The sequence below is a fragment of the Periophthalmus magnuspinnatus genome, chromosome 8 (assembly GCF_009829125.3).
Source record: "Periophthalmus magnuspinnatus isolate fPerMag1 chromosome 8, fPerMag1.2.pri, whole genome shotgun sequence".
Lineage (NCBI taxonomy): Eukaryota > Metazoa > Chordata > Actinopteri > Gobiiformes > Gobiidae > Periophthalmus > Periophthalmus magnuspinnatus.
The window spans coordinates 5548281-5573108 of record NC_047133.1 but is presented as its reverse complement, the minus strand read 5'-3'; the positions used below and the strand labels follow the sequence as shown (position 1 = coordinate 5573108).

Below are 24828 nucleotides of genomic sequence, written 5' to 3'. Positions count from 1 at the left end.
ATAAAAAGAGATAGAGGGAAGAGAGGAAGGGAGAGAATATGGGAAAGAGAAACAGGGTTAAGGCAGGAGGAGAGCAAGAAATGGAGAGACAGAGAATATTAGAAAGGGAGAGAGCGAGTAAATGGAGGGACAAAGAAAATGATGGTGAGATAAAAACAGAGAGATCAGACCTGAGCTGAAATAGCGGCTGATACACGATAATGATAAAACCTAAACAGAGAGAGAGAGAGAGAGCAGCTGCAGCTATTTGAGAAAAAAAGAGAGAGATCTGAGAGAAGAGCATCAGACGCCACAATCAGAGACGATTAGAGACGCCAGGAGACAAACACACAAAGAATCTGCTGTTTCAGGGCGAAAAATGTGTTAAAGAAGCTGATTATTCTGTTTCTCACAGTTTTAATCCTGGTTTATGCAGAGACACTGAAGAAAGGACGTGATGAGTGTTCTGCTCATGGGCACAACAACAACACACAACAACAACAGCACACAACAACAACACACAACAACAACAACACACAACAACAACACACAACAACAACAACACACAACAACACACAACAACAGCACACAACAACAACACACAACAACAACACACAACAACAACAGCACACAACAACAACAACAGCACCACACAACAACAACACACAACAACAACACACAACAACAACACACAACAACAACAACAACACACAACAACAACACACAACAACAACAACACACAACAACACACAACAACAGCACACAACAACAACACACAACAACAACAGCACCACACAACAACAACACACAACAACAACACACAACAACAGCACCACACAACAACAACACACAACAACAGCACACAGAGACACTGAAGCAGGGACGTGATGAGTGTTCTGCTCATGGGCACAACGACAACACACAACAACAGCACACAACAACAGCACCACACAACAACAACAACAACAACACACAACAACAACACAGAACAAGAGGACACAACAACAACACAACACAACAACAACACACAGAGACACAGGGCTTTATACATAAATATTGTGTCTAAGAAACGAGCTCGTTCATCTTATCACGTTAGTTTATTTAGTTTAGTTTATTTATGTGACGCATTTACAAATAAAATGTTTAGTGTTTTGTTCATTCATGTTTTTCAGTTATTGATGATATTTTTTTCTCGTAAGCAGCTGTTTGAGTGTTGATATGAACAGACTGCACAAGAAAGAGAGAAAGAGAAGGAGAGAGAGATCAGGAGATAGATAGATAGATAGATAGATAGATAGATAGATAGATAGATAGATAGATAGATAGATAGATAGATAGATAGATAGATAGATAGATAGATAGATAGATCAGGAGATAGGAAGACAGATAGATAGAGAGAGAGATCAGGAGATAGGGAGACGGAGAGAGATAGAAAGAGAGGGAGAGAGAGAGAAAGAAAGAGGGATTGGGGATAGTGAAACAGAGAGATAGAGAGAGAGATTGGAGATAGGGAGACAGAGAGAGAGATAGACAGGGAGAGAGAGAAAGAGAGAGATCGGGGATAGGGAGACAGAGAGAGAGAGAGATTTGAGGTAGGGAGACAGAGAGAAAGAGAAGATGGAGATGAGGGGATAGGGAGAGGGGGGGCAGGTGAGGGGATAGGGAGAGAGAGAGAAAGAGAAAGGGAGAGAGATTGGGGATAGGGAGAGAGATGAGGGGATAGGGAGAGGGGGGGATGAGAGAGGAAGGAGGGAGGGAGTGTGGTGGAAAAGAGACAAGAGTCTAATCAAGGAAAACACTGGATCAAACCCTTGTATTTTGTGTCATTAATCAAACATTGTCCTCTTTGAGCCTCAAACATGCTCTGTTCACATTTATCCTGTTAAGTTACGTCATAGACAAAACTCTGGACTTCACCTGCTCAGTTTTTAGCCCATAAACCATCACCAGATTCATTCTACAGTCAAATTTAGTTCACACCAAACCACTTTCACGAGGGAAAAGGACTTCAGTTCAGCTGTTTACTTTCTAAATGTTAAGTCCTATAGCTGACAGCAGAGGGCGCTCCACATCTAAATCCCTCCATGGAAAAGGAGACGTTTATTAGGTTTATAAAGTTGATTTTTTTTCTCCAAATTATTTTAAATTAGAAAATGTAAAGTACTTATTCCAATGTGACCAAAAGCACGTTTAAAAGGTAATTAAATGTAGAATGATGCAGCAGGGTTTCAGAGAGTATTTTCACAGTAACGTTCACAGCAGATGGGAGCACATATGTTCACCTTTATATGAGCCGCTTCACCTTCAGAATCTGATGCTCCCGAAGGACGGTCAGGTTTACCTCATGCGCCGAGCTACGGGGCTTTAAAGGGATTTCATAAGGAGTTCACTTCATTTAAATGATTATACATAAATGTAGCCTAAAACTAACACCTTAATTTGCATATTATTGGTTTTCAATGACTGAAAACGGTTTTATTTTATGTTTTTTTTTATGTTAGAGGAGAGGCTCAGATGGAACAGATGCAGAGGAGACTTGATTGACGTTCACATTTCACAGGGCAGTAGCTCGGTGGACGGCTATAGCCCGAGCGAACAAAGCTAGAGCGCATCACATGTTTAATTATGGACACCGCGGAGCCGCCATGTTTGTCAGGGCAGAGCTGTACCGGGCTAATTGGGCACATGAATAAATAATAAACACGGGTGAATGATTCTATTGGTTTATGGTTTTTATAATGAGCAAAATCCAGTGAGCGATTACTGATGTTCGTTCAATTAAAAGTGAAGGAAATAGAGTTGGATGCAAGCTTAACGTGTGTGGAGTTAGCATGTTCTTCCTGTGTCTGGGTGGTTTCCTTCCTCAACCGAACCAAGTCCAAATGAGGATGAATCCCAGACTAAACCTGGACTATTTTAGGAGTCAACCAGACTGAAACCAGGACAACGCAGGATCTGTCTTGGAAAGTTGAACGCTGAGCCGAAACCAAGATTTAACCGGGACTAAACCAGGATTAAACCAGGACTAAACCAAGTCTTAACCAGGATTAACAAAGGCCCTCATCATCTCTTGTGACAGTGCGTTACCGCCAAGTTCCCGCTTCTCCTCTCTGCATCGTGACCACCACTGCATCACAACCGCCACAGCAACGTGACCACCACAGCATCGTGACCACCACTGCATCACAACCGCCACAGCATCGTGACCGCCACTGCAATGTGACCACCACTGCAACGTGACCACCACTGCATCACAACCGCCACAGCAACGTGACCACCACTGTATTGTGACCACCACTGCATCACCACCGCCACAGCATCGTGACCACCACAGCATCGTGACCACCACTGCAACGTGACCACCACTGCAACGTGACCACCACAGCATCATGACCGCTACTGCATCACAACTGCCACATCAACGTGATCACCACCGCATCGCGACCACCACTGCATCGTGACCACATCGCAATCGCCCCTGTATCACAACCGCCTTTACATCGCGACTGCCTTTGCTTCGCAGCCACCTTTGCATCGTGACAGCCTCTACATCTCGACCACCCCCGCATCACAACCGCCTCTACATCGCTACCACCCCCGCATCGCCACACCACCTACATCGTGCCTGGTTGGGATAGAGGTTTGTCGTCATCGTTTTTTGTTCAGGATGATGTGTGGAATATGTGGACCAAATTTCAATGGTCTATGGCAAACTGTTTTCTTCTTTTTTTTTTTCATTCTTGTAAACCAAAACCCATGTATTTTTATGACAAATATTGGACGTTGCCATGGTAAAACGAGTGCAAAGAGAGATAAACCTGCCTCCCCCCATCTACTTCACCCCAACCCCCAATATGAGCTTAAATACTGTTACTACTCCACTGAAGCCAGGGACACAATTTCTGACATTGTCACATCTGCACAGTTGGAGATAGAGGTATGTCCTTATTTTTATTTATTTTTATTTTTCAGTACAATGTGAGGAATATGTGGACCAAATCTCAATGGTCTATGACAAACACATTTTTTCCATCCCAGTTCACCAAAACCCATGTATTTTTATGATGAAAGTTGGATGTTGCCACGGCAGCACGGTTGTAAATAGAAGTATGTCCTCATTGGCTTTTTTTGTTCAGTTTGGAAAGAAAAACAAACGAAATTTTGTGGCCACATTCAACTTTTCAAGGGGGCGCTGTAGAGCAGTTTAATGTCATATATATTGTACATTGTTGTGTTTGGGTCATCATTGTGCACAAATGTTCCACTGGGTCTGACTCAAGTTGAAATCACCTGTGAGAAATATGTAAATTTTTAGGGTTTTCAAAATGGCCACAGGTTGACCACATCTGCATTTGAGATTCAGTTTTTAGTTATAAACAATCTGCATCTTTTATTGCACATGGGATTATTTAGTTTTCAAGCCTTTTGTCTGAAGATCCAAGGTGGAAATATTCAAAGTATGAGGGGTACAATTTAGGATTTAGCAAAAAACAGGTTCTACCCAAAATGGCCGACTTCCTGTTGTTTGTGTCTAAGAGATTTTTATTTATTTAATTTTATTTTTTTAATTGCTGTTTTGTTGAAAATTCAATTGATCATCTTTAACTCCGCATGGGTTTAGTGTCTTTTGGCCACATTTGAAGTGTTTCTGATGAAAACTGTGCGAGGAGATGTCCTAAATACGATGGTTTTCCGGGTTTGATCCAATATGGCCGACTTCTACGGTTTAGGGTGAGGCCATAATATCTTTTTTTTTTTTTTTTTTTTTTTTTTTTTTGCATGTCCTGTGTGTCCTGGATCATCTTTCATAATTTTTTCTTTAGGTTTTCACTCAAATTTACATTTTTTACCCCGATCACAGACATGTTCATCCTTGTTTACTACTAATTTTTGCAATTTTCAGCATTTCAGATACAGTTTTAATCAGTCCCGGTTCCGGTTTTAACTAAGACTAAACATTTTCTTCTCTTCTACAGATCTGAGTTTGTACATTTTGGTTTTTTGGTGTTTCCTTGGCAGACTGAAGCGACTTTGGCCTGAAGGGAGTTTTTAGTTTTTGGGTCAGATGATCCACAGCTGCGTCTCAGCCATCGGCAAATAAAAAAAAAGAAGCTGGAGAATCCTTCAATGTAAAGATGAGGAAGAGGATGAAGGAGAGGGTCAGATGAAGCAGAGGGGAACAAGGAACAAGGGGCCTATTAAGTCGTTTTAGTTAAAATAAACAAAATGTAAAACAGTGATGCCAACAGAGAAACGCAGTATTTAAAACTGTATAAAACAAAATATTTCCCCACGTCGGCAGCAGCAGCAGACTTCCCTCCGGCGCCTTCTTCCTTCATTAGAGCCCAGCCTTGACCTCTGACCCCGGACAAAGATGGCCGACACTTCTTTGGCCCTGTTGCCGTGGTAACACCCCTTCCTCTGCCAGACCTATGACTGAAGCGTTAACGCGTTTCGACTCCAACGACTCGGCTCTTGTAATCTTATAAACGGGAAATACCAAAGCGCAGGTGTCGGGAAAAGAAAGCGGCCGTGATGAAGGAGAATACGGAACTTTACGGGAATTTTATGAGCGTTTTTCACATTTCCAGAGACTGAAGTGATAGTAATGCTAGAGACAAGTAGTGCTAGAATGCTAAAAAGTGCACTTCCTGATTATCTAACGGTAGAACACTTTATAATTCGATGCAGAAAACACACAGCGGACGTTTTCTGACCTCAAGAGCAGCTTATATGATATTTTAAGCAGTGACTGTATTTACATTTTGCAGTTTTCCGACTTTACGCTTTTACTCCTCCTTGAGTAATATGTTTATTGAAGTAACTCTCACTTGAATAAATGTTTTGGTTCTTCTACAAGTGACAAAAGCTTTACGCTGACAATCTGAAACGATCTGAACATCCGCTCCTTCAGATGTGATTTCTTGGTCGGTGTAGTGGTGCTTGACATATCTCACCTTGCACAGGAGCTCGTCGTGTGTCTTGATGATAATGTTTGCAGCTCGGAGGAGGCTGAGGGCGCAGGGTCTATGGATCAGACTCACTTCAGAAAAAAAACTTCTCGTATTATGGTCTCGTTTCATCCACACGGCAGCTCTGCACTGGGAATTCGCAGGATATAACCTCGGCTAATCTGTGTGTGTCATTGATTGCTGTAGAAAAGACTCAAATAAAGCTGAACAATAACAGACACGAGGCCATATTGCTTGTTTTTTGTTTTCTGTTTGTTTTTAACAGCTGTTTCCCTCCTCATTAGTTGTACTGTATTGGCCTCGGATACAGAATTCACATTTGTTCAGTACTTTATAAAGATGTGAGTCTGGTCACGTGACAGATTGACAGGCGGATCAACCAATCAGGGACAAGCATGGTCCATCTGTATCAAAACAAATGCGGCTGTTGACAGGGAAAAAAGAAAGGAAAAAATATCACAAAGGACTGGAAACATGTCAGATTTCTACAGAATCAGTGGGAAAGCACTAAACTGTTCATTTTAAGTGAGAGAAATGTAATGTTTTGTGTTTTGTTTTGTTTTTTATAGATGGGCGACCAATCAGCTCCTTTGTTTCACATACGTTACTCAAATAAACAAATCTGATTGGACGATCATGTCTCTGGATGGACATGCAGTGTGGATTTACCAGGTGAGTAATTTGAGTACTTTACGTATGTTTGAATAATCCTGTCTTGTCCAAATATCGAGGCGTCTCAGAAAATGTTCATTTGACCCTGTCGCCCGTGGCCCTGGACTAAACGGGTCTTTATCCAGTTCAAGGTGTGATAAACAGAGTGGGTCATTAGTGCAGTAGAGTTTATCATTAGTGTCATTTTATCTGAAGATTTAATGAACCTAATCGGACTTTTCCAATTCAAACATTTAAGGTTTCACAGTGTCATGTCAACATCATTGCTCCACAGTGCAGCTTTACACACCTGTCTCGCATTTGTTCAATTGCTGTTTTTTTTAATTTTAATTAAATTTTTTTATGTTGTAAAAAATAAAGTAAAAATGAAAAATAAAATAAATAATAAACAAAACAAAACAAAACATAAAAAATAAAATAAAATAATAAAATAAAATAATAAAATAAAATAAAATAAAATAAAATAAAATAAAAAATAATAAAATAATATAAAATAAAATAATAAAATAAAATAATAAAATAATAAAACTAAATAAAATAATATAAAAAACGAAATAATATAAAAAACGAAATAAAATAAAATAAAATAAAACTAAATAAAATAAAACTAAATAAAACTAAACTAAATAAAATAAAATAAAATAAAATAAAATAAAATAAAATTAAATTAAATTAAATTAAATTAAATTAAATTAAATTAAATTAAATTAAATTAAATTAAATTAAATTAAATTAAATTAAATTAAATTAAATTAAATTAAATTAAATTAAATTAAATTAAATTAAATTAACCCTAACCCTAACCCTAACCCTAACCCTAACCCTAACCCTAACCCTCACCTCTTCACAGATTCAACCTGTAAATTGGCACAGTATATTGACATATATTAGTTTAATGCCCTATTGTGTGACATTCGCGGCACGTGGAGCTCAATGGAGACATAGCACGTGGCGGAGTCTTCAAAAGCACATTTATGAGGTACAAGTGTAACGTGCTCTATCTAAACGCAACGATGCATTTGTTAAAAATATATATAAATAACTACAATACCATGATGTCATTTAATTGCACACGAGCCGTTCCTGCTTAATTGCGTTCAGCTCCTCGTTACCGTGTCTCGCTCGTGGACCAGAGCAGAGACAGCGAGCGGAATAATCCCACACAAACCAAAGAAAAAGTTTAAAATAGCTCAGATTCAAGGCCATTTCCTGGAAAATAGAGTCAGATAATGTTATGCACAAACAGCACCATGACCTTTGAACTCTGACTCATGTGGTTTACAGTGACGCAAGCAACACAATGGTCTGTTTGCATATACTACTACTACTACTACTACTATTACTATTACTACTATTACTACCAGAGCTGGATTAGTGTTGCTTGTGCTGCTTGTGGCCGTGTCGTTTTGTCATTGTCCAAAGTTTAGGCTCAGGTCAGATCCAAACTTTGATGGGAGACGACGTGGAAAACTATTGTTGTGTCCTTAGGCAAGACACTTCACCTACTTCAGTATGTATGTGGTGTGTGTTTGTGTGTTTATTAGGTGTTAAACATTATTATTGATGCAGTATGGATACGCAGAGGCTAAACAACACCGAACAGAACTTTTAACACCAAGTACCACCTAAAAACATGTTTGTCCTTCTAAGTTTGACCAGATCAGACCTAAACCAGGTCTAATATACTAAAAAAAAGTGGATTAAATTGATTCTAAATGTAAAAATACTATAACGGCAGAGGACTTTAAGGACTTTTGCACCACTGGTCACTGTCCGATAACACGACCTTTATAAAAAAACATTATTCTCAAACAAAACACGATATTAGTAAATCAATAAAAAGCTTTAAATCATTTCTGTTTTTAAAATGCCCTATAAATATAAAACACTTCATTTATCTTCTGCTGTCGTCAGATACGATAACACTCGTTCTGTTAAAGCTGTATTATGTAATTTTTCAAGTGGAGGTTCTGTCACCTGCTTGTCTCCATGAAAATGTGATGGTTTTGCCAGAGATGTCCCGCAGTGTGGCATTAAACTTACATATCTTGCATTTATTGAGCTATATGTTTCTCCTCTGGATCAGTCCTGGTTTGGACCTGGTTTAGTCCTGGTTTGAACCTGGTTTAGTCCTGGTTTAGACCCGGTTTAGTCCCGGTTTAGTCCCGGTTTAGTCCCGGTTTAGTCCCGGTTTAGTCCTGGTTTAGTCCTAGTTTAGTCCTGGTTTAGTCTTGGTGTAGTCCTGGTTTAGTCCTGGTTTGGACCTGGTTTAGTTCTGGTTTAGTCCCGGTTTAGTCCTGGTTTAGTCCTAGTTTAGTCTTGGTTTAGTCCTGGTTTAGTCCTGGTTCAGTCCTTGTTTAGTCCTGGTTTAGTCCTGGTTTAGACCTGGTTTAGACCTGGTTTAGTCCTGGTTTAGTCCTGGTTTAGTCCTGGTTTAGTCCTGGTTCAGTCCTTGTTCAGTCCTGGTTTAGTCCTTGTTTAGTCCTGGTTTAGTCCTTGTTTAGTCCTTATTTAGTCCTGGTTTAGTCCTGGTTTAGTCCTGTTTTAGTCCTGGTTTAGTCCTTGTTCAGTCCTGGTTTAGTCCTTGTTTAGTCCTGGTTTAGTCCTTGTTTAGTCCTTATTTAGTCCTGGTTTAGTCCTGGTTTAGTCCTGGTTTAGTCCTGGTTTAGTCCTGGTTCAGTCCTTGTTGGTTCAGTCCAGTTTAATTCTGGTTCAGTTCTGGTTTGACTTTTACATTTTTCACCCAAATTAAATAATACTTGTTGTTTTTTCATGATTATTGACACAGATCTAAATATTCTGTGACAGTTGAACCGTGTCACTTCCTGTGAAGGTCGTCTCTGCTCTGGACTCTGTGTTTTGGAGTAAATCTAAACATTGTTCTTCTTACTCTTCTCATTAACGCTGTATAATATTTACAGAGGAGTTATGCAGCGTTTGTCTCTGTGCTCAGGGTCTTAGTTCTGCTCCTCAAGTTACAACAAAACACAATAATGAAAACTGCAAACACAAGACTCAGACCCGGTTTGGATCTGATTTAGACACAGTTTAGTCCCACTATGACAGGTCAGTATGCAAATAAATAAAATAAAATAAAATAAAATAAAATAAAATAAAATAAAATAAAATAAAATAAAATAAAATAAAATAAAATAAAATAAAATAAAATAAAATAAAATAAAATAAAATAAAATAAAATAAAATAAAATAAAATAAAATAAAATAAAATAAAATAAAATAAAATAAAATAAAATAAAATAAAATAAATTTTCATCTGTTGTCCCTCGACAGATGACAGACCTGTCCCCCTAAAAACAAGAGTAAAAATATTATACAGTGAAAATTACGATATACTATAGTATATATGTAGTAGTAACACATTTTCACCACAGGGGGCTGTCACATTGTCACCTGTTTATTGGCCATTGTAACTTTTTGAAATGATTTTTTTTACAGTCTAGTCTTTTTATCAAGTCAAATTTATGTCTCTGTATCACCAGATCGTACAACTTGTTCAACTTGAGCTACTTTTTGAGACGCTCACCCTTTTCTACGACTATGATTCTGAGAAAATATATAAACATGATTTTTCTGACATTGTGATTCGATTTTCAATTTCTGTTTTAGGAATCAGATTCTGTTCAAAGTTTATATTTTAAAGAGCCCATATTACACTATTTTCCGATCCTATGTGTTGTGTTTTCTTGAGTTCTTCTCTTTGTTCCACCTTGTGATGTCATCATGTGGTGATGCAGGAAGTGCTCCACAGTGTTTTTAAACTCCACACACCTTCACTAGAATCATTTGGATAATTTCAGGTCTGGATTTGCAAATCTCTACTAAATTAAAGGTAAAAGGAGCTGTTAACTTGAAAATGACCACTTCATGACATCACAAGGTGGAACAAAACATTTTGAGATGTAGACAGACTAATAATAAAGACTCAAATATGCACAAATGAAACAAAACACAAGTCTGTTTTTAAAGAGGTAACAACATTATAACATGGTTCAACATAGTTCACAAAAAAAAAATAAAATAAATAAAAATAAAAAAGCGCTTGTACACAGGGCCGGTCCAGACTATAATCAGACTGAGCAGCTGCTTAGGGCCCCGAGGCCACCAGGGGGCCCCCAAGACCCCATATATTTATAATGAAAATAATATAATATATGAAGTTTTATTGGACACAGGGCTTGTGTGTTTACAGCAGCCTAAATATCCCTCTAAAACAATTACATTTGTTTTATATCTATAGTAGTAAAATATCTGCTGCTGCTTCATTTGTTTTATGGGCAGAGGTGAGGGCAGCTCTGTGTTTACACCGGAGCAACGACTCTTTATAATGTAAATGTAAGCCCACTGTCGCCAACTGGAACACATTAAAATCCACAAGAAACGAAGAAAAAACATCTAGAATTTCAAAAATGTAGACCCCCCTTATGTATTTGTCTATTGTTTTTGTGTCTTTCTGGATGTTTTCAGTCTGATGTTGTTCAGATAAACACAAAAACAACTGGTCAAAGTGATGAGAGCAGAGTCAGAATGTTGTTAAATCTGAATCACCAATAGCTGAACCAGGAGGTATTCGCTGTCAGGGGCCCCAGAGACTAATTCACCTTAGGGCCCCCTGAAAGCTGGGACCGGCCCTGCTTGTACAGCTCAAAATTACAGGATTAGCAGTTTGTTTGTGTTTTTTAATGCAGAATAAGACAGGAAATTGTGTTTGTGGAAGAAATGACAATACCAGCCTTTGATTTGTGTCCGTTCAAACGTTGCCGCGCCCTTTTTCACCCCACGTTCACTCATAAATCTGGTTCTTTAAGCTTGAAAAAGGCCTCCGCGGACCTCAATTTTGACATGAATCCTGCGCTGAATCGTACGCCTCTGCAGCGCTGCTCTCTGGTGGACACTCGCTCTCCTCACACCTCCGCTCTTTGATCCACTCGGAGCTGTCGTCACTGCCTTTAACAGCCTCGACTAACCCTGTTACAAAACACTTACCATCCATCCCACAGTCAGACTTTCACAGAGCTCGGGCCGGGGTCAGATTTCAGCTTCTGACGGGGGTTACACTGCAAAAAAGACCAAAAAAAACATTGATAGCTCGTAATAATACACGCACAAAGACTTCTGAATGAACAAATAGATTATATATAGGTTTAAAATAGCAATATTCATCAAAAACGACTGAATAAAACAAACAAAACCGCTGATTTCTGCCCAGTCAGAGCAGCTAACGTCAGCGTAAACGTCATAACAACAAAGCGCCGCGCAGATGTCGACGCTTCTGATGGATAGATGTAAAAAAAAAAACTACTTTGAGAAGGTAAATAACTAGAACAAAAATGTGAAAAACAAGGTCATTTTAAACAGTTTGCAGTGGTCCAAAGTTACTCCTCACTTACTTTTTCCACTCTGAACATCACAATTATTCTCCGTGATGTGTTTATAAGCACTTTTCACAACTTTGCCGTCATGGTAACGCTAACAACAGCTAGCATGCTAACAAAAACTTCCCGATACTCGCTTATTTCGACGTCAAGAGCTGCTAATGCAAACTATCTGTATTGCAAGACACATTATAGACAATAAAAACATTTGAAATAGCACTAATCATCAAAAACGACTTAATAAAACAAACAAAACCGCTAATTTCTGCAGCTAACGTCGCCGTAAACGCCATCGCAACAAAGCGGATGTCGACGCTTCTGATGGATAGATGTAAAATAAAATAAAATTTAAAAAAAAACATTGGAAAAAGGAGCTCATTTTAAACAGTTTGCATTGGTCCAAAGTTACTCTGAACATCACAATTACTCACCGTGATGTGTTTATAAGCACTTTTCACAACTTTCAGACACCAGAGCGGAGGTTTGCCGTCATGGTAACGCTAACAACAGCTAGCATGCTAACAAAAACTTCCCGATACTCGCTTATTTTGACCTCAAGAGCTGCTAATGCAAACTATCTGTATTGCAAGACACATTATAGACTATAAAAACATTTGAAATAGCACTAATCATCAAAAACGACTTAAGAAAACAAACGAAACTGCTAATTTCTGCAGCTAACGTCGCAACAAAGCAGATGTCGACGCTTCTGATGGATAGATGTAAAAAAAAACAACTTTGAGAAGGTAAATAACTAGAACAAAAATGTGAAAAACGAGCTCATTTTAAACAGTTTGCATTGGTCCAAAGTTACTCCGAACATCACAATTACTCACCGTGATGCGTTTATAAGCACTTTTCACAACTTTCAGACACCAGAGCAACTAGCATGCTAACACGAACGTCCTGATACTCGCTTATTTCGACCTCAAGAGCTCCTCGCGCAACATATCTGCACTGGGGCAAGACATATTTGCTCTAAACCATGTGAATATGTGAGGTACAGAGGGTTCGGCGGCTCTTTTTACAGTGCAGCTCATTGATCGCTCTCGTCCCATCTGGGCCGCTGATGCTCCGAGCTCTTTGGGATCGATAAGTTACAGTGGAAAGTCGCTTTGTGCTGATTGGTTTGAACATTTCCACTGTTTGCTTTGAGCCGCACCAGGTCTGAACTGACAGGACTCCAAAACCGAGGCGGGATAAACGTTTGTGGAGGTTTTTAGAAGAAGAAGACGAAGAAGAAGAAGACGAAGAAGAAGAACAAGAGACTGTGGAGATCGAGGAGTGAAAAAGTGAAGAAGACGGGAGCCGGGGCCCGCGGGAGAATGGTGAGTGAGGAGGAGGAGCGTGACATCGTGACGTTTTAGGAGAATTGGTGTGTCAGACTTCCTAAAAATGAGAGGCAGACATGTTTAAATCAAATATATCAGAAGATTTTACCGATAACAACTGTACTTTTGATTTATTTTGAAGTACAAACGCTGGACACTGGACATGAGGATGAAGTTTTTTGTGTTATAATGTGTTTTTTTTGGGTGGGTTGCCAGTTTTAGCGCTGAAATGCTGTTGGTTTAAGTCTAAAATGCGTCTTTCTGATCTAAATGGACATTATTTAAACCTCAGCACCTGCAGACAATCATAAACCAGTGCTAGTGCAGCCTCTACAGCTCAGCGAGTAAAATCTGGAGGTTTTGAGGTTCACGTGAGGCCTGAGAGCGACAAAAAACGTGTATTTATCCTCTATCTGCAGGTTAACGCTCTGGAAACACAGGTTCAAAGTGTTAAAATAGAGGCAGGTGACAGGAGATATGAAAGAATCAGGGTTTTTTTTGAAGAAATTTTGAAGAATTACTGAAAATCCTTGTCATTATGTGAAAAACAAACTTGAAAAATGGCACCGCTTTTAGTTTTTTTCACCAGATTATTCGTGCTGACAGAGAAGACGTTGAACTTTACGCCACTTTTGCATAGGTCCGGTCAATATCGAACACAAATCTACGGTTAAACAGACTCCTGACCCGTCTCCAGCTCGTCCGTTGAACATTTTCTAGACTATGACGTCATGTGAACACAAGCCTTTTAGTTCACGTCGTCGTTGGAAACCTGAGGTCTGAGGCTAAGTGCTGTAATAATGCAGAGAGTGATGAAGAAGAGGAGGAGGAAGAGGAGAGTAACGGGATTAGCTGCACCACCGGAGAAGGGCTGGGACTCAGGACGATAGACTCATGGATACGGGATTTAAAACACTTTTTGGTCTTCGTATTTCACAGCAGATTTAGTTATTTTTGTGGTTTGAAAGAAAATTCTGGATTTGATAAAGGTAAGTTGTTGTTTTTTTGTGTTTTTTTTAACTTAACAAATGATTTTTTAGAATATATATAGAGTCGTGTACTTGTATCTGTTAGTGCAGTACAATTTTGTGACCCATTTGAATAATTTGAAATGATAAAAATATTGAATATACAGAATGTAAACTGTGAAATTATTAAGTAAAATATTTAAGAGCTTGTTATTTATAAATCTGTATTTTTAAAAAAAGGATGGACAAACTTTAGTCATTTTCACCAACATTTTATCTTTTTTTTTTTACTTCACATGGAGGATGCAGGTTATTTAAACATAAAAATAAAACTACAATTAAACCACTAATTTAAAACTATAATACCAAAACTAAACCCCAGCAGGACTAATCCAGGACTAAACCAGGTCTTAACAAGGGCTGAGGGTCCACACTCCTGGTCCTGGTTTGGTCCTGGTTTGGTCCTGGTTTGGTCCTGGTTTGGTCCTGGTTTGGTCCTGGTTTGGTCCTGGTTTGAGTTGAGTTTAGTCTTGATATAGACTTGGTTTCATCCTGGTCTAATTCTAGTTAAGTCCTGGTTTAGTCCTGGTCTAGTCCTGGTTTAGTTCTGTGTTTAGTCACAGTTTAGTCGCAATTTTAATGTGGTTTGGATGTGTAAGTATGAACACATCCCGAGACAAAACCGGGTCTTGACAAGGACTAAATGAGTGTAAACGAGGTCTACTTTAAACCAGGGCTACAACAAGGTCTTAAGAACTAAACGGCTCTAAATCAGGTCTAAACTAGGACTTAACCAGGTCTAAACCGGGAAAAATCCAGGTCTAAACCGGGACAAATCCAGGTCTAAACCGGGACAAATCCAGGTCTAAACCGGGACAAATCCAGGTCTAAACCGGGACAAATCCAGGTCTAAACCGGGACAAATCCAGGTCTAAACCGGGACAAATCCAGGTCTAAACCAGGACAAATCCAGGTCTAAACTAGGACTTAACCAGGTCTAAACCGGGACAAATCCAGGTCTAAACCAGGACTTAACCAGGTCTAAACCGGGACAAATCCAGGTCTAAACTGGGACAAATCCAGGTCTAAACTAGGACTTAACCAGGTCTAAACCGGGACAAATCCAGGTCTAAACTAGGACTTAACCAGGTCTAAACCGAAACAAATCCAGGTCTAAACCGGAACAAATCCAGGTCTAAACCGGAACAAATCCAGGTCTAAACCGGGACAAATCCAGGTCTAAACCGGGGCAAATCCAGGTCTAAACCGGGACAAATCCAGGTCTAAACCGGGGCAAATCCAGGTCTTATAACAAGGACTAAATGAGTCTAAATTAGGTCAACTTTAAAATGGGAGTAAAAAAGACTAAGCCAGGTCTAAAAAAGGTCTAAACCAGGACAAATCCAGGTCTAAACCGGGACAAATCCAGGTCTTAACAGAGACTAAATGGTCTAAACCGGGACAAATCCAGGTCTAAACCAGGACAAATCCAGGTCTAAACCAGGACAAATCCAGGTCTTAACAGAGACTAAATGGTCTAAACCAGGACTAAATGCCCATTACTGTAATAAATAAATAATAAATCTAACGTGAAGTTTTTGAGCCAACTCTGATTTTTGACCCACGAGAGCAAATAAAAATAAAGAGCCACACAAACTGCAACATGAGTCTCAACAAACGAAAACACGAACGACCAAAATGACCAAAATGACCAAAATGACTCAGATCACTGTTTTTTGTTGATAGTGAAAAACACGAGCTGCACAAATGATCTGGGATTTTACAAAAACGATGATAAATCCATTTTTTCCAGACATTTGTTTTGTCTTGTTTTTTGAATGTTTATCTTCATTTGTGCAGGACATTTTCGTGAAATGGTTTTATGTCTTTATTTTTACTCAATTAATGAAAATGAGAGAAAGTCCAGTGTCCAAACAGAAAATAAATTGGGTGAGTAAAATAAAATGCTTTGTGTTTGTGACGGAAAACGTTTAGAGCGAAGGATAAAATGTCAGAAAAACAAAAATAAGTCCAAGAAAACATGAAAAATGAACTGAGGGATGAAATATTTTTTATTGTTTAAACCAAAACTCGATTGTGTTGAACTTTTTCAACAAAAAAGCTGCGAATTTTTAAGTTGAAATAGAATTTATTATTATTATTATTATTACAGCTCAGGATAAAGAAACAGCCTGAATTACATCATGTTTCAGTCAGAGGAAAGTCACGAGACGAGAGGAAAGAGGAGAGAGGGAGGAGAAAAGAGGAGAGAGGGAGGAGAAGAGAGGAGAGAGGGAGGAGGAGAGGAGAGAGGGAAGAGAGGAGAGAGGGAGGAGAAAAGAGGAGAGAGGGAGGAGGAGAGAGGGAGGAGGAGAGAGGAGAGGAGAGAGGGAGTAGAGGGGGGAGAAAAGAGGAGAGAGGGAGGAGAGGGAGGAGAGAGGGAGGAGGAAGGAGGAGAAGAGAGAGGGAGGCGAGGAGAGAGGGATGAGGGGAGAGAGGGAGGAGAGGGGGGAGGAAAGAGGACTGAAGAGAAGGAGGAGAGAGAGGAGAGGGAAGAGAAAAGAGGAGAGGAGAGAGGGAGGAGAGGGAGGAGAGAGGGAGGAGGAAGGAAGAGAGGAGAGAGGGAGGAGGAAGGAGGAGAGAGGGAGGAGAGGAGAGAGGGAGGAGGAAAGAGGAGAGGAGAGAGAGATGAGAGGGAGGAGAGGGGGGAGGAAAGAGGAGAGGAGAGAGGGAGGAGAGGAGAGAGGGAGGAGAGGGAGGAGAGGAGAGAGGGAGGAGAAAAGAGGAGAGGAGAGAGGGAGGGGGAGGAAAGAGGAGAGGGGGAGGAGAAAAGAGGAGAAGGAGGAGGAGAGGGGGAGGAGAGAGGGAGGAGAAAAGAGGAGAGGGAGGAGAGAGGGAGGAGAGGGAGGAGAGAGGGAGGAGGAAGGAGAGAGGGAGGAGAGGGAGGAGAGAGGGAGGAGGAAAGAGGAGTGGAGAGAGGGAGGAGAGGGGGGAGAAAAGAGGAGAGAGGGAGGAGGAAGGAGGAGAGGAGAGAGGGAGGAGAGAGGGAGGAGAGGGGGGAGAAAAGAGGACTGGAGAGAGGGAGGAGAGAGGGAGGAGAGGGGGGAGGAAAGAGGAGAGGAGAGAGGGAGGAGAGGAGAGAGGGAGGAGGAAGGAGGGGTGAAGATAGGGAGGAGCGAGATGAGAGAGGACAGAGGGCGGTAAGAGACAGACGGAAGCTCTTCAGACTGTGGTCAAGGAAAGAGGAGGGATAGAAAATTGGAGAGATGGAAGAGAGACAGAGGGGAGAGAGGAGGGAGAATGGAGGAGAGAGAAAAAAGAGATGGCGTGAGAGTGAAAGAGGAGATAATTGAAAATGACTAAAAGAAGACAGACGTTAGATGGGGAGAGAGGGTTAGGAAGGGAGGGAAGAGAGCGAGATGAAAGAGAAAGGAGAGAGGGAAGGAAGTAAAGAAAAAGGGAAGGACAGAGGGAGAGGGAGAGAAGGGGAAATTGATGGAGGAGAGAGGGATTCAAGTAAAGAGAGAGGAGAAAATGGAAAAAGAAAGAGAAGAGGGAGGAGACAGGGAAGGAAGTAGAGTAGGGCGAGAAAGGAGGGAGGGAAAATGGAGGAGAGAGTGGAAGGATGGAAGGAAGAAAAGCGAGGCGGGACGGGAGAAAAGATGGCAGAACAGAAAGAGAGAAAGAGGGAAAGAGATAAAGAGAGAGAAGAAGAAGATGGGTCAGAGAGAAGGAGAGAAAAGTGAGAAATGGAGGAGAAGGAGGGAAGTAAAGACAGAGAGAGAGAGAATAGAAGAGTGTGCGTTGGAGGGTGTGTCTTTCACTGTAAACATTGTGCTAATACATAATTCAAACCTTTTACATTATTTAAACGCCATTTTTTACATTTAGTGTTGAGCTTTTACTGACGGAGACGATACTTCAGATTTACACATGAATCTGCAGCAAAATGTCAATTATGTCGATTTAAACGAAAGAATAAACTGTGATGCTTTTTATTTTATGTTTATTAGTCTAGATCCAAACTGAACCGGTGTCACTTTACAAATCTCCAGAGAGAAAACACAAAGAGCACGTCGCTGTTTTGTGTTTCATTAATGAGTCGCTGTCACCTGTGGATGGAAAAGTACAAACTGGGAGAATATGCAACGAATGGAAATATCGGATTAATCGCAATTATTACATCAACAAACAAAGAGGCTCACACACCTCACCTCACAGCAGGGAGGTCTCGGCCTTTCTGTGCATGTTCTCCCTGTGTCTGTGTGGAGTTTACATGTTCTCCCTGTGTCTGGGTGGAGTTTGCATGTTCTCCCTGTGTCTGGGTGGAATTTGCATGTTCTCCCTGTGTCTGGATGGAGTTTGCATGTTCTCTCCTTGTGTCTGTGTGGAGTTTCCATGTTCTCCTCGTGTCTGTGTGGAGTTTGCATGTTCTCCCTGTGTCTGGATGGAGTTTGCATGTTCTCTCCTTGTGTCTGTGTGGAGTTTCCATGTTCTCTCCTGTTTCTGTGTGGAGTTTCCATGTTCTCCTCGTGTCTGTGTGGAGTTTGCATGTCCTCCTTGTGTCTGTGTGGAGTTTGCATGTCCTCCTCGTGTCTGTGTGGAGTTTGCATGTCCTCCTTGTGTCTGTGTGGAGTTTGCATGTCCTCCTCGTGTCTGTGTGGAGTTTGCATGTCCTCCTCGTGTCTGTGTGGAGTTTGTATGTTCTCTCCTGTTTCTGTGTGGTGTTTCCAAGTTATCTCTATGTCTGTGTGGAGTTCCCATGTTCTCTTCCTCGTGTCTGTGTGGAGTTTGCATGTTCTCTCCTGTGTCTAAGTGGAGTTTGCATGTTCTCTTTATGTCTGGGTTCGTTTCCTCTAGACACATGCACAATAGCTCAAATCCTCTGGCTAACATTGTTCTGATCAAGACTATCTTAAGATCTGGAGATGGGTCCGTGGGTCCTGCAAGTGATAAACCCTCCATAAAAAATGTTCCATAGTGCACCTTTAAAAAACTTATACTATGTTTTCCATCCTGACACCTGTGGATCTGGATTTGGACATTTTAAACCATAATAACAAAGAAGAAAGAGAGAAGGAGGGAGAGTGGGTGAGAGAAAGGAGAGGTGGCAAAGGAGGGAGAGAGGAAAGAGGGAGGAGAGGGGCAGAAAAGAGGAGGGAGAAAGAGAGAAGGAGAGAGAGGGGGCAAAGGAGGGAGAGTGGGGAGGGAGGAGAGACGTGGGCAAAGGAGGGAGGGAGGAGAGACGTGGGCAAAGGAGGGAGGGAGGAGAGAGAGGGAGGAAAGAGGGAGGTAAGGGACAGACGGAAGCTCCCGAGACTGCGGTCAAGGAAAGAGGAGGGATAGAAAACCGGAGAGATGGAAGAGAGACAGAGGGGAGAGAAAGAAAGAGAGAGAGTGAGAGTAGGAGAGGAGATAATAGAAAATGACAGAAAGAAGACAGAAGATAGATGGGGAGAGAGGGTAGGAAAGGGGGGAAGAGAGGGAGATGAAAGAGGAAGGAGAGAGGGAGGGAAGGACAGTACTTAAAAAGTCACTTAAATCAATATAACTCATTACACTGACCTCGGGGAAGTGGAAATGCGGGTCCGGATGGAGTTTTCAGGTCATTTGACTCATGTTATCGCACGAACCCATAAGAAACCACTTTACTTTGGTTAAACGCGCCACTCAGTCATCGTAGTTGGTGTCACATACAATCTGCAAATAACTCACTCAAGTACACGCCAAATCAACCCAGTAGTTAGTGTAAAACCTGATGGAAGAAGGTACGTGCAGAGCAATGAGTTTGTATCAATGTCGGTGAAAACAGGGGTAGATTTGAGCAATGACGTCTTGAATAAATTAAATTAAAGCTTCTTAAGATACTCAAACACGCACGAATCTTCAAACTTCAACTTCAAGACAGGAAAAGAGAAGTGGAAACTATTAAAACTTGGATAAAACGTCTAAAAAGTCCATGTTCCAGAGTATATCTCCTTTAAACTTTAAACCCTGTCCTTCCCCCTCTCTCCCTCCGCAGCCTGTCCCCGCCGGACACCATGCCTGCCCCGGAGACCATCCCCCTGGGCGAGTGCACTCTGTCCCAGTCGCAGGAGCAGCTGTCGCCCCCCCTGTCCCGCACCGACAGCACCGTCTTCAGCCTGTCTAGAGCCGAATCCCTCTGGAACTCCTCCCAACCCTCCACGTCCTCCTCCGCCCCGCCGCGCTGCTCCGACGTCTACTGGCTGCCCATACACCTCATGTCCACCGGGGGCAGCTTCCTCTTCTGCGGCGTCGTCATTAGCGGGTTGTATTTCGCGGGACATTGCCGGAAAGTCACCAACATCCTGGGACCGGCGCTGCTTTCGATCGGGTTGATGATATTTGTCGTTGGGGTGGTGCTGATACCGATAACCAAGGAAAACCAAAAGCAAAGCATGAAGAAGCCGTTGACGTACTATCGCCCGCCCGTGTTCAATCTGTGAAGTTATTTAAGGACTTTTGGAATTGGAATTTTAAGCATGAAAAAAGTGTCGTATATTTATGGTAACGGGCAGAGACAAAACTTTGACGCTTAAAACTGGCGTAAAAACGAGATTATGATAGATTTGGTCAAAGAGGCTGAGGAGGCTGCTGGTTCTGCTGTTACGGCGGAGAACATTGGGAAAGGTAGAGAGAGCGTATTTATATGAATGACCAGAGAGCTGATTGGTTCATTGCAAAGCTAAACGAAGCGGGTTGTGATTGGCTGACAGCGGCGAACACAGATTTTACTCCTAAACTCCGCCCACAATCACATTTCAAACAGGAGTGAGAGTGAGGGAGGGAAAAGGGGCGTGGCCTCGACATATGAGGAACAGCGTGATTGGTCTAACAGGTGTCCAGGTGTGTTTGTGATCAGAAACACCCGGCTGGCTGTAATCCGTGCAGTCCTGTGTGATGTCACGTAGTACTTGTGCATAGTCGGAGGCAGCACGCGCTCGGTTTTTGACTATTTTTGAACGCAAAGCTGAAAAATTTAGCTTGTTTGCACTAACATTAAAGCAAAACAATTACTCTGACATGTTAAACACAAAAACAGTTTAGTTGCAAAAAAGTAGGTTTAAAGTTTAGTTTCACTTTTAAACAAATTAACGGCTGTAGGAGATATTTTTGCACGATTTAACAAAGAAAGAAATGAGGATGAGCAACGACAGAACAACTTTGAGACCTGTCCCAGCGAATCATCGTGGGAAATGTTAACAAACTTAAGCAAATTATTATTTTTTTGTTATGTTATTGTGTATTTCTTTTTTGTACATAAAGCAGGAAGGTTGATCGATGCATCTTTGCTATTGCACAAATGTTACTTTAGCATGAAAAAAAGAGCACGTATGAAACTAAAAATCTGAAAATGTGTCATGTGAAATATAACTGAGAGTTTTTGCATCCACTTCAATAATATAGAGTCATTTTTTTACTACTACAACTTACACTGAAAAGGGACCGGCAATTAATCAGAATAATCATGACTAATTCAAATAATAATAATTGCGTTTTGATAATCAGCCTTTTATATCAAAGACAGCAGCATTATTAAATCAAAAGGTTAAACAGAACGCACATCTTCATAGTCTATAAATATTATCTATTCTCTCTCTTAAAGCCGATATTGTAACTTTTATTTGGTGAATAATAATAATAATAATGTGGATTGGAGGAGTAAACGTGCATTAAACCAGGGCTCAAGTTCGTCTACAGCTTCGTGTCTGGCAAATCCACAATAATAACTACATTTTTTATACAAGAGGGATATCAGTGCGGTCTCCACTCCCTCCGTCGTCCAATCAAATGTGTTTATTTCAGTGACGCATGTGAAACAAAAAAGGTAATTCGTCATCTATCTTTTATAATTATAGTGGTCCCTTGTTTATCGCGGGGGTTATGTTCTCCGCGAAGTACTCAGCTTTATTTTTTGTAATTATTGTACATGTTTTTTGCTGTAAAACCCCTCACCACACACTTTATACACCTTTCTCACACAGGCGTTAACATTTTCTCACATTTCTCTCTTGTTTAATTGATTAATAGTGACGTGTATTTCACAGTTCCTCTGATCCTGCCTCTTCGTCCTGGCGTCGCTCTGCTGTTGTGTCGACCCAACGTTTATGTAAATTTGTCTGAACACATTCTGTACTGTACAGGAGACACGGCACGGAGGAGACTGATGGACAATGGTTTACAGTCCAACAGCCAATCAGGACGCAGAACACAATGCATGTTCATACGCTGTGAAAAAGCATGTGAAATTGCACTGGAAAAATCAGCCAAACAGCGAGACCGCGATATAGTGATATAGCTGTAATTCAATTAAATTCACTTTATTTTTGTAAAGCCCAAAATCAGAACAGAATTTGTCTTTTAGGGCTGAACGTAAGAATGTATTTAACACACAGAAAGTTAGAAAATCAACATGACACGCAAAAAGAGCTGTCCCAGAGCACTCCCTGTCCTTCGACCCTCCTTCTCAGCGAGGAAAAACAAAAAAAAAACAGTGGGAAAAAGAAAAACTTCGAGGAGAACCACAGTGAAAGAGAGATCTACTTCCATGGACGTACAGCTGCAGACGTGTCCAGGACTAATGTGCATCCATCTGCAGAAAAAGTTCAAGTCTGTAGAACCAGAGCCGTTAAACTAAGGGACAGAGGGAGGGTCATCCTAACCAGATATTAGATCATCCAGCGAGGTGAGCCAATACCTGGTTAGGAGTACGACTGCTTTGCTCATTGATTCTGCAGAAATCCACAATGTTTTTTCCTTTTTTACTGATAAGCAGCCATGTTTGTTTGATATGGACAGACCATGTGTGTCCCTGTCTGGCTAATCCACCTGTCAATCACGCACATTTGGACTTGAGGAGATTTATCAGTGACTCACATCATGGCAAAGTATTGGAGAAGTGTTGTATTCTGGACTCCAGGCAACATCAGGACTATAAGGGACTAAAACCAGGACGAGTGTGAACGCTGAATGTTTGTATTGTACTAAAAAGCATGAAAACATCTGCATTTCTAGTGTGTCAAATTTCTACTATCCAAAATGTTGTTATTGGCACGTTTTCAAGACAACAGCGACACTATTTAAGTGTTTTGAAGCATGTCTTTGTGGAAAACACCCAGGCTTTTTGAATAAATACTAAGCTGCAGTAAATAATTTCTTGCATTTGACTTGTTTTTTTTGTTCTTTTTTGGCACTTTGATATTCCAAATGGACAATACGTGGAGAAAAATTGTGCGTCTTTGGTTAGAAACACCTTTGGAGAATGTTCTGTAGTTTAGTTTTATCTTTTAACCGACTCATTTCTGTGGAGTCACGCTGTCGACTTCCCGTTTCCGGAAAGTTGCACGCTTCACTTAAAGTTCTGAATGACGATTGTACCATTCAGTCCTGCCACTAATGTATTGTGGGAAAGTTTCAAAACCGACTGTGAACGCAGTGACGTGATAACGACAGGGTGTGGTGAGTGAGTAGAGAGAGGGCAGAGGAGACAAGTAAACATCATTAATAGTATTTTAAAACCATTCGTCTAACCTCTTTGTCCATATTTGTAAATGGAGGTCACGTGAAGTTAATAAATGACAATTGGAACAATCGTTTTTAGTTTCGCCCTAGATTAAACCTGTAAAAGTCCTGTTATAGATTTACTTTAGACCTGATAGCACTCAAAAACCAAAATCTTTTCTTTAGTTTTATCATAGAGTGTATAAAGAAGTGCACTAAGTGAGTGTGACGCCCCCTATAGTCGGCCTGGGACGATATTGAAATTTTGCGTGACGATTATCGTGGCCATAATAATAATAATCAAAGCTGTTATGGATATGAATAATTATAAGTTTAACAGAGAATATTATGGATGAGCAGGGACGTAAACTGAAATTCTGAGGTCCCGGGGCAATAAGTCTCACATGGGCCCCCCCTAATACAAATTCATAGGAAAAGAGTCCAATCCTGGGCCCCCTAAGACTCTGGGATCCCGGAGAACAGACCCGTTTGTCCACCGTGTCGACTCTCCTGTGGATAAGTTGTTTTTTCCCTCTAATTCAGGCGATTATCTTTGTTGGCGATTATCACGGTTATGTAAAATGTCCTACAAACGATTACTGTCAACCCTTTTTATCACGACAAACGATATTATTGTTTATTGTCCCATCCCTAACCCACAGTGTTCAGCTCCAGTCAAATGAAGCTCATCGAAGCTAACAGTTATAGCGGCTAATTTGGAGTCAAGTTTCATATTTGGACTTCTGACCACGAGTATCATAGCAACCAAAGAGCCAATCTGGAGCGAGGCTGTTGAAGGTAACGCCCCTTTGTGCCCACATTAGAGCTGCCAGATTTGTCTGATATTAATGTTCATATCATGATTTACGGACACAATAGCAAAATAAAAACACCAGGATCATCAGAGCGGATTAATACGAACATTTAAGACCAAAATGACGAGTCTGACAGCAGCAGTTACAGAGAGAGAGGCCACAGTTTTTTTATAGAA

The 24828-nt window shown here is 40.8% G+C and overlaps 1 protein-coding gene across 1 annotated transcript; it reads left to right on the top strand.

Annotated features, from left to right (window-relative positions):
- Nucleotides 1–14236: 14236 nt before the first annotated feature.
- LOC129456424 (phosphoinositide-interacting protein-like) lies at nt 14237–20782 on the top strand. The gene is made up of 2 exons (XM_055223438.1): nt 14237–14336; nt 20338–20782. Exon 2 carries the CDS (start codon nt 20357–20359, stop codon nt 20780–20782), a length of 426 nt encoding a protein of 141 aa, XP_055079413.1. The 5' UTR covers nt 14237–14336; nt 20338–20356.
- Nucleotides 20783–24828: the final 4046 nt, after the last annotated feature.

Bases quoted from the DNA above. Each gene is read 5' to 3' on its own strand.
- LOC129456424 (XM_055223438.1), top strand. From the start codon at position 20,357: ATGCCTGCCCCGGAGACCATCCCCCTGGGCGAGTGCACTCTGTCCCAG.